The 10613-nt window shown below is 45.6% G+C and overlaps 1 protein-coding gene across 2 annotated transcripts; it reads right to left on the reverse strand.

The window, feature by feature from the left end:
- Positions 1-1467: 1467 nt before the first annotated feature.
- Positions 1468-6442, reverse strand: ZNF281 (zinc finger protein 281). 2 transcript variants are annotated; one of them, XM_047755050.1, is made up of 2 exons: positions 6355-6442; positions 1468-6210 (listed from the first exon to the last, which is right to left on the reverse strand). In XM_047755050.1, the coding sequence occupies exon 2, from the start codon at positions 6194-6196 to the stop codon at positions 3581-3583; it is 2616 nt and encodes an 871-aa protein (XP_047611006.1). In that variant the 5' UTR covers positions 6197-6210; positions 6355-6442; the 3' UTR covers positions 1468-3580. The 2 variants fall into 2 exon arrangements, with proteins under 2 accessions (XP_047611006.1, XP_047611005.1); XM_047755049.1 differs by having other exon boundaries at positions 1468-6214; positions 6355-6439.
- Positions 6443-10613: the final 4171 nt, after the last annotated feature.

The following is a 10613-nucleotide window of genomic DNA, read 5'->3' on the forward strand; positions in this document are numbered from 1 at the left end:
AGGGAAGATCGTCAGTTCTGCAAGAACTGATGAATTTGAAAGCTAAGAACTGTGTCTGTCCTCATGAGGCCATACTGCTCAAACGGTCACCCAGCTCAGGCTTAAATGCCACTACTGGCAGGTAGCTGCAAGATGTCAGATTCCAAGGATGAACAAAAGATTCTCTCTCTCATCTGATGATCATAATACAGAAAACTAAACTGGAGGTAGAAATATCTGTAAACCGCCTGCAACTTTTATTACAAGTACAGGTTTTGCTTTTTTTTTCCCCCCACTTACTTTATTCTCATAACTGAACAACATTACCTCACAAATTACTGATCACCAACTGCCCTATGATGCTGGTCCTCATCCTCGCCTTACAGCCGCACACTAGAAAGGCAAAGCAGAGTTTCCTACTTGATACCCTGAGACCTTAAAAGCAGACATCTTAATTTTAAACCCATCCTATTCAGAACAGACATTCCACACAAGGAAAAGGGGGGAGGAGATCAGTGGACAAAAAAACAATTTCATGTTTGAGTTCATCTAGACCAGAGAAAGAAAATCACCTGGACTGAGAAATCAAGAGTTGGAGCTCAACGCAGAATCAGCCAGATTCTGCTTAACATGCTTGTTCAAGAAAATGACCAAAGCTGGGGAACAATCTTGGCAAAGACGAAACAAGTTTACTTTTTCTGATCAGATGGGCCCTCTCTACAGAGAAATCCCTGTTTATGCTTAATACAAATAAAGTATCATTTCTCTACATTGTATCATATATGAAAAAGGCCAAGACCTACCCTTTTCATATCTTCACTAATTCTTCAGTGTTGGTAGCCAGTAAAATGCAAAGCTCCATCTTCTCATAAATGTACAGACTTAGGTTTTCCCCCTTTATCTTTATAAGTTAATGTATTTACTAGCTTTCAAACACCTTTTCTGCATCTTCAATATTAACACGTCTCGGCTCTCTCCCTTTAAGATTTACACATACACCCTTTTTGAAACTGTTAACCTGTGATTTAACAATACTTTTTTTTTCCTACTAAAAATGCTCAGGACCACTTTTATTTGTGTCATACTGTTATTTTATTACAACCTTTTGGAGGCAAAAAGAGGATGCGCCTAGAAACTAAAAGATAACCAGAATTATGATTTAAAAATGAAACCTCAATAAATAATCTCTCTGGAATAATATTTAGGTTGGCTAACCCAATTCAATAAAACATTCTAATTTACACAATATTAAATTTCTAGTCTTCTTATATAGTACGCCTCAAGCTGCAGAAAATAGTCAACCAATTTTCAAATAACATAAACCTAGAAACAGGAAACACTTAAGTTTAAAAAAAAAATGCGCATGCACACACAAATTTCAGTCTCTCAACTGCAGGCTGGTTATACCACTGCCATGAATATTTTATGGAGTTAACAGAAAAATCCGAAAAGTGTGACTGGATATTAAGTGATATCTCCTTTCTTCGATTTTGTGATTAACAGGTCTTTTATTGGTAGTAAACTAGAGCAAACAATCAGAATAGTACATATGCAGTATTCAGTACACACAAGAAAAGTTAAAGAAATTCAAAAGCTGTATAAAACAAAAACACTGGAGAAAAATCATACAGCTCAGGAGGTACAGTGGTCAAGGTCCTCTCCATCCTTTGATTACAGCTTGTACTCTGTACCCAATGGAACTCACCGCACTTACCAAAATAAGAAATACAGACTTTTTTAGTATTAAGTGTATTTAAGAGGATTAAATACATTTTCTAAGAATCTTGAAATGACAAATAAGTGACCCCTTTAGCTGGTAAAGCAGACTTAAGGGAGGAAAAGTGGGGAAAGGAAATTAACTAGTATTTTGTAACCATTTTTAATAATTTCTCATTTTCAAACACTGCTTTCATAACAGAAGTGTTTTACACTTGCACAATATTAATTACTTTATTATACATGGAAGCCTGTGGTAGGCTGATTACACAATAAGACTGCAAACAACCAGTGGTACTTTCCTGACGTCAGAAGAGTACATAAGACTGAAACATCACCAAAAGTACATAAAAAACTCATCAGCATAAACATCAAAGTACATTAAAAATATAATCAGGAAAAAAAATACAATTGCTAAAAGTGGTTTAGAGCAGAGCCACTGTTATCCAGTAGCTTCAAATGGCAATTAGCGTTCATAGCAAGTTGTGATGACTTTACAAGACCCCTGTACAATACTGACTAACGCACCCTTTAAAAATGTACATGACACAGGCTGCAATTTCACAAAGAGGTTCTGATGTCGTTACTAAATGAGACACTCTTACCCCGCACATGGGCTTTGTCACCAGTTGGAATTACAACCTTATTGATGCCTGTAGCTCCGGGTATGTGAGGCTTTATTATACATGGACATCTGTGTGGGCTCATTTTGGAAAAGGGGGAAGGGGGATGTTTATCTTGTTGTTTAGAATTTGGATGCCACAAGGCATGTGAAACGCACAATGAATTTACCTACTGGAATGTGAATCGTGGTAAAACTGAAACGGTCAAGTTAGGGAGAAGAGGGCACAAGGAAGGCCCAGAATGCAAGAGGACAGGTTAAGAACAAAAATGGACCCCCCCCCCAAAAGACCCAGAAGTGGGGGTGACACATAACAGAGACAGAGAAGAGTTTTTATAGGCCATGTATAATAAATACATCAAACATACCCCAAGCTTCAGTTTGGGCTCTAATACTGGAACCAACCAACCACTGGGGCTTCAACACTGTGCCTGTCACCTCCTGATGAAGTCACAGCCTTGTTACAATTGGGATGAGGAGAGGGTGCTTTTTTTCTTTCTTTTCCTTCTCTTACTAAAGCTATCATTCCAGGCTTTGATCAAAGATCCAAGAATATTTGTTCTACCAGGCTGGAATGAATGTGGTTTGGAAGTTCAGAGTACATTTAAAAGCTGCAACAAAATAATAGGTAGCCAACATCCCAGAATTTTGGATCAGCCCAGATGGAGACAGCAATTTGAAATGTTTTCGATCCCTTACTTAAATGACGAAATGATGAAATGTACATATCAGCCCAGATAGAGCAATTTGAAATGTTTTCGATCCCTTACTTACTTAAATGATGAAATGTATTATCATACTATCTGTAAATTGGATATTCCATTACAGTGATAACGTACAGAATTCCCATGCGTTATTACACTTTCCTGAGAGTAAAGCAATTAGAATAACCTTAATCCTAGCAACAAAGGTTTTTTTTGTTTTTTTTTTGTTTTGTTTCGTTTTTTTGTATGGTTTTTTATGTTCACTTTTTTTTGCATTTAAAACTTTTGGGCTATTCCCTGACGATCTATACATGTAAATTTGATTGCTAGACATTGTCACTTCGAATGTCAAACTATTTTAATCTATTGATTTTGATTAAAAATCATAATACAAACAGAGCTAAAATCACACTAACAAAATAAACTAAATATGAAAAGTTGCATTGAAAGGGCATTACATTATTCTTAATAGGATCGTGTAGAAACATTCCAATGGCAGTGTTCTCAAAATAAAACACAATTACATTAGAAGACCTCCAGCCTGGTCACTCTCGGGACCTTACCTGTAACTCTGGCTGGTGGGTGTCTTTACTCTGGTACTACATGGCTCACTAACATCAGACATCATATTTGTATACCCTGAGAAATCTGACACTGAAGTCCTTGCTCTATGGTCCACTTCTCCATTAGAGTTAGTGATAAAAGTCATTGGCACCCTGCTGCCCGACTTGAACTGAGAACCAAACGCTTGTGCGAAGTTCTCAATCTGGTACGTTGTTCTAGGCTCTACGTCTTTCTGAGGATCTATCTGGCTAGCTAACTCCTGAGATGGAATCTGAAAGCCTGCTGAGGACTCTAAGTTTTTCTGCTGTTCCTTCTGGCTAGTCAGTTTCTGAGATGAGGCCTGGAAGGCGGATGAAGTCTCTAAATTCTTCTGAGAATCGATCAGATCATCCAGCTCCTGGGAAGGTGTCAACTGCTGATGAGTGGCATCCAAAGCAGATAAATAAAGACCTGGCTGAGATCCAAACAACATCCCAAAAGGAGGCTTTGGCAATGAAGATGGCAACACTGAGGTAACAGACTGGCCGAAACCACATTCCAAAGGAGACGTAGTGTATATCTGTTTTTCTGGAAATAAACTGTGGTTGTGGAGAGGTGAGGACAGACTGACAAACTGGAAACCGTGTCCCAGAGTAAAACCTGCATTCGTGGATTTTTCAAAAGCCTGCTGGAGGTATTTGGAGTATTCTTGTAACATGCTTGCCTTATCACTGGAAGGAGTCTGGGTGCCGGGACTCAAATTGTCTTCTTGAACCAGCTCCGAGTGATCTCCTGAGGTGTGTAAATCCACCCGGGGTTCTGTTATGCTGAAGGGGTCCTCCTTCTGGCTCTCTGACTTGCTGGAGTACTGATCCAAAATACTCTGCAAAACCTCATCAGGAATCCCCGACTTGTCGTGGCAAGCCTTGATCTCCGCGTTCAGAGCTGAGGAGTCAATGAGGGACAACGGGGCCTCACTGTCCAAAACGCCGACACCCGCGGACTGGATGACGGACTGCTGGGAGACCATGTGTCCCACGTTCACGGAAAAGGCACTGTTGCTGCTGGCAGTTGGCAGGTATCTTCTTTTCTTTGAGAACTGCATGGCATCATCGTAATTACTGCCTATTTGACCTTGTTTGCCACTGGTACTTTGCAGAAGACCAATGGTCTCCACACTACTGTTGGACACTATGCCAAGGGAGCCACTGGGTTTCCCAGACAGGGACTTCTGCCCAACGAGGTCTGGGAGCGGCGACACGAAGTTCAGGTAGTTTTTATCGGTGCTCTTTCGGCTCCCTTTCTTAAAGATCAGTTTTGGCACCCTCTTCTGCAGCTCGTCGATGCCGGAGCCAATGACACCTCCGCTGGAAGACACAGTAGGCATTTCTACTGAGTAGTTCTGCATGCTTATACTGTTTGAGATTGGCGACTCATTTGCTTTCCCGGTCTTGGGTTCCTTGTTTTCAATGGCGAGGCTCTTGGACTTCGCTTTTCTCCTTGAAGAACTTGTATTTCCCTGAGACAACACAGCCAGACTTCCCAGGCTGCTATGGTTTGATGACCCAGGTTCGGAATTGGGGGCCCCTTTCGCTATGGCTTCACCACACGTGCGCCTGTGCTTCAACAGTCTATCAGTCCGTGAAAAATACTGCTGGCAAGTGTCACATTTATATGGCTTTTCTCCACTATGCGTCCGCTTGTGTCTCTCCATATGGTACTTCTGGATGAACTTCATGCTGCACTGGTCACACCCGAAGGGCTTCTCGCGGCTGTGGATCTTCTCGTGCCTCTGCAGCAGGTACTTCTGGATGAAGCCCATGCTGCACTGGCTGCACTGGAAGGGCCGCTCCCCGGTATGGATGAGGACGTGCCTCCGCAGGTGGTAGGAGCTCCGGAAAGCAGCGCTGCAGTGGTCGCAGATGTGAGGTTTCTGACTGGGGGACAGGACGGCGCCTTCTCCGTCTCCAACCAGCGACGGCTTGGAAGATGCGCTCGGCTTCCTCTTGGCTTTGATTCCCTGAGATTCTGGCTTTGGCCTCTTCGCCTTCTTCACGCCCGCGTCCTGCTTGGGCTCCTCGGGCCCGCGGGGGTCGTCGGTCCGGCCGCCGCCACCGCCCAGCAGCACGTCGCGCGGGTGCGGGGCGGGCGGCGGGTGCAGGACGCTGAGGTCCTGGATGACGCCGGGGCCGCCCCCGTCCCCGCCGCCCAGCGCCGGCGCCCGCTCGTCGGCCCCGGCGAACAGCCCCCCGTAGTGCGGGTGCGGGGCGCCCGGCGGCTCCTCGGGCTCGGCCGGCTTCTCCTGCTTGATGCTGACCAGCGACTGCAGGAAGCCCCAGGAGGTCCTCTGCGCCGGGAAGGCCGCGCCGGGCGCCGCCGGCTCCTTCTTGAAAGTCACGTCCGGGGCGGGCGCCGGGGGGGGCTCGGCGGCCGGGGCCGCGGCCGGGGCGGCGGCCAACACGCACTGCGGGGGAGGGGCGGCCGCGCCCGCCGGCCGCGCGAAGCTGGCGACCGGGGGCAGCCGGTGGTTGAACATCACCATGCCCGGCGGGAAGCTGGGCTCCATCTCCGCCCGCCCGCCGCTGCCCGCGCCGCCGCCGCCGCCGCTCAGGAACGCGCTGCCGACTTTCATGCCCCGGAGCAGGCCTGGCTGAGGAGAGGAGAGAGGAGTGGGCCGGCCGCCGGCCGCGGACGCCCCCGCCCCGCCCGGCCCGGCCCGGCCCGCACCCCCGCCCGCAGCCGCCGCCGCCGCCGCCGCTGCCGCCGTCGTGGCCGCCGCCCCGCACTTACGGGTCCGCCGCCGCCACCGCCGTCGCCGCCGCCGCCTCCGGTTAATAAAAATAACGCCGTCCTCTCCACAATGGAATTAAAAGCCTGCGCGGCACTGCGCAGCCGCGGCGCGGGGCCTGCCGGGAGCTCGGCGACCGGGCCCGAGGGCCGCTCGGCCGCCCAGCGCGCCTGCGCCGCGGCTTCCGCCCGGCCGCCTGTCAATCACTCGGGCGGTTGGGCGGAGGGAGCCCCCCGAGCGGGGAGGCCCCGGGCGGCCGGGCGCGATTGGTGGGCTGCGCGCCGGCGTGTGGGGGCGGGGCCCGGGGCGGGCTGCTCGGCGGACCCGTGTGGCGTGGCTGGGCGGCCGAAGAGAAAGGCTGCTGAGGCGGGGGCCGAGCGGGCGGCCGGCGGTCGGGGCTCCCACTCCTCTGTGGTTTGCGGGCCCGGCGTTGCAGTCAAGGCCAGATCCAGGCGGGGACGGCTTGGGGCACCGCGGGTTGTGCCTACTTGCGTTAAACTTGCCGAGCTCCGCTTGTACTAAGACTGATAGCCTCGGGTCCCCCTCTTTCGTGTGCAGACACTTGAATAATGGGCGCGTAGCCTCTGCATGGGTGGGAGGAGCCTGCTTTGAAACTGCGGCAGAGGTACCGTTGCAAAAAAAAAAGAAAGAAAAAAGTTGTCTTACTGCCAACCTACCTGAAGGCTACTGGAAAAGGAAACCGCGTGTGATCCAGGTGCGGCAGCCCTGTAAAACACACCCACACACATGTTTCATCATCAGATGGTTTTTAAATGCCCACATACCTTCTCGGTCTGGCTAATGAGTCTGCCGGCCAGGTTCTACTGCTGCCTGGTTCCTTCTATTATTTAAAAAGAGGTGGATGCCAGGCTCTTCTAAGCTCTACCGAGATCCACTCCGCCCGCCCCAGTATAGAATACTGAGAAATGCAGTCAAAATGACTAATTGCCCTCTTAAGGGAACATTACAAAGTAAAATCTTGAAATCAAAGATCAACAAAAATCAAACAAATATTTATTCAGTGCCTAAGGTGCAAACAAGGGCACCCACTTTGATGTTTAAGTGTGCAAAAATCTAAACCAGCAACTTTTCTGACCAAGAGTAGATGTAAATAACATTTTTTTTTCCCATAAAAGAGCCAGAACCATGAGAATAATTTCTTTTCACGGTACGTTTCATAATGAAATTACAAGTCAACTGTCTCACTATTTCTAGCCATAGGACTTCTCATAATTAAGTAATAAATGACTCCCCCGAGAAATTTTGCAACTGGAACCATAAAGATCATTAACTAATCCTTGTGGGCCTCTCCGAGCCTGCTCCAAAGCTTAAAAGACAATATTTAATGAGTATTTTGAGACAAGAAATACTAGTATCTTTGTAACACCATGCAATGCCACAGATGCCATTCTGCCACTTAAACTGAAGTTTGAATGCTGTCAAGTATAGTTAAGTGTTAAAAGAAGGACTGAAGATTCAAAAACTTAAGGCAGTAGTAAAATATTCGTCAATGCCTATGAGAAATGAGGCTGTCCCTTTCATCAGGGTGTCAGTGTTTAATGGTAAGCTGGGATGCCTATAAGCTAGTCCAAGCGTGAAGGGCAGCAGGACACTCCTAGGAAAAGCCAACTTTGTTCCTCAGTTATCAAGATAAGAAACCTGTCATTTCTCTCATTCACTCTGTCAGCCTTGAGATACTCCAAGCAGACTTAGCTCTGTCTCGTACACCCCATATATCAGGAAGATGAAGAGACCCTGTGAAATAAAATGGAGGGAAAAAGCTGTTAACGCTAATCATTTCAGCAGTGGAAATACGTGAAATAAACTTTCCTGGGAACAGACAAAAGAAGACACACTTCATCAAGGTCAATTTATTTTTCTATTTTTCAACATTAGAAGCTGTACCTTGAACATTTATAAGATAACATACCCAGCACATCACTTAGAATGGTTGTGCTATTTAGTTCTTTAGAAATAAAAAATAAAAATTGGGAGTTCCCATCGTGGCACAGTGGTTAACGAATCCGACTAGGAACCATGAGGTTGCGGGTTCGATCCCTGCCCTTGCTCAGTGGGTTAAGGATCTGGTGTTGCCGTGAGCTGTGGTGTAGGTTGCAGACGTGGCTCGGATCCCGAGTTGCTGTGGCTCTGGTGTAGGCTGGCGGCTACAGCTCCGATTCGACCCCTAGCCTGGGAACCTCCTCCATATGCCGCGGCAGCGGCCCAAGAAATAGCAAAAAAGACCAAAAAATAAATAAATAAAAAAAAATAACATCGCAGGTAAATAGCATTAATTAGACAAATCAATATGCCCATCTCTGAATCATCACAGAAATAGCACTCAGTCTTTCTTTCTTTTATTTTATTATTTTTTGTCTTTTTGCCTTTTCTAGGGCTGCTCCTGCGGCATATGGAGGTTCCCAGGCTAGGGGGCTCATCAGAGCTACAGCTGCTGGCCTACACCAAAGCCACAGCAACGTGGGATCCAAGCCGGATCTGCAACCTACATCACAGCTCACAGCAATGCTGGATCCTTAACCCACTGAGCAAGGCCAGGGATCGAACCCACAACCTCACGGTTCCTAGTCGGATTCGTTAACCACTGTGCCACAATGGGAACTCCAGCACTAAGTATTTCTAAGCAATGTTTTAGACTACGGCAACTAAAATATATTTGTTACAGTAAAAAAAAGTTAATATATTAAAGTATAAGACAATAAGTATAAAACAATAAGAGGACAAACTTAGGGTAATAATCATAAATAGTTTTTAAATAACATTTAAAATGCAAGTTCAACTTAAAGTTTCACATTCTCAGCTTTCGGGAAAATGCACACATTTTTGTTGCATCCTCTATATAATAAAATTTCCAAAGATCTGCTGTTTATGAGTTCTTCGCTTCAGAACATACTTCATTGTAAAATATAAATTAAATCTCTCTCTTAAATTTAACATTTTATTTACTTTGCCACACCCGGTCCAGTGAAGTTCCCAGGCCAGAGATCAAACCCACACCAAAGCAGTGACAAGGCTGGATCAACCTGCTGAGCCCACCAGGGAAGTCCCCCCAAATCTTAAATTTTTATTATTTTTTACTTTTCTATTTTTTTGTCTTCTTGCCTTTTCTAGGGCCGTACCTGCGGCATCTGGAGATTCCCAGGCTAAGGGTCACATCAGAGCTGTAGCCACCGGCTTATGCCAGAGCCACAGCAACTCAGGATCTGAGCCGCACCTACAACCTACACCACAGCTCATGGCAATGCTGGATCCTTAACCCACTGAGCAAGGCTAGTGATTGAACCCACAACCTCATAGTTCCTAGTCGGATTCGTTAACCACTGAGCCACGACGGGAACTCCAAATTTTTAAAGTAAATAAAACTGATGTGGTTTAAACTTATGAGCACCGATAGGGAACAAGAAATTTCCCATGTGTTTTTGTCTTACAGAGGAATTACTGCACTAGTACTATACTAGTTAGCATTGTTAGGTACTAATTAGTGTTGTTAGATACTAACACACCAAATATTAAATAGGAGACTGGACTCAAACCTGGAGATTATTCAAATAGTTAAGTAATATGGCATTTTCACAAGGAAAAATCTAAATTTTTTTTTTAACCTCTGAATACTTGTATCTTACAGATTATGGAAACAGTCCTAGAACAAGAAGACCGAATAAAACAAAAATGAGTTTTGTTCTTGTTAGTTTCTTTTTTAATAGACTTGATTTACTTTTAAAATTTTTTCCTTGTTTTTTGGCTGCACCCATGGCATACAGAAGTACACCGTGGCCAGGGATTGAACCCATGCCAGAGCAGCAACCTGAGCTGCTGCAGTGACAATGCCAGCTGCTTAACCCACTGAGAACTCCTAATAGCCTTTATTTTTTAAGAACAATTTTAGATTTGTAGAAAAATTGAGAATACTGAGATTTTGCATATATCTGCATCGGCTTCCTCTCTTACCAACATGTTACATTATATGGTACATTTTTTACAATTAATCTTATAATTTCAATAGTACTATCTACATAATCTCAGAAACTAAAACTATTATCTGTATTTGTATTAATAAGAAAGATTGCAAAAATAAAAAAGGGAGTTCCCTTTGTGGCTCAGCAGGTTAAGAACCTGAGCAGTATCTATGAGGATGCAGGTTCGATCCCTGGCTTTGCTCAGGGGGTTAAGGATCTGGCGTTGCTGTGAGCTGTGATGTAAGTTGCAGATGTGGCTCGGACCCAGCATTGCTGTGGCTGTGGCG

This window comes from Phacochoerus africanus, chromosome 12, assembly GCF_016906955.1.
Source record: "Phacochoerus africanus isolate WHEZ1 chromosome 12, ROS_Pafr_v1, whole genome shotgun sequence".
Classification (NCBI taxonomy): Eukaryota; Metazoa; Chordata; class Mammalia; order Artiodactyla; family Suidae; genus Phacochoerus; species Phacochoerus africanus.

What these genes read in the sequence shown, in the direction of transcription:
- ZNF281 (XM_047755050.1), bottom strand. Translation starts at nt 6,196, where the DNA reads ATGAAAGTCGGCAGCGCGTTCCTGAGCGGCGGCGGCGGCGGCGCGGGC.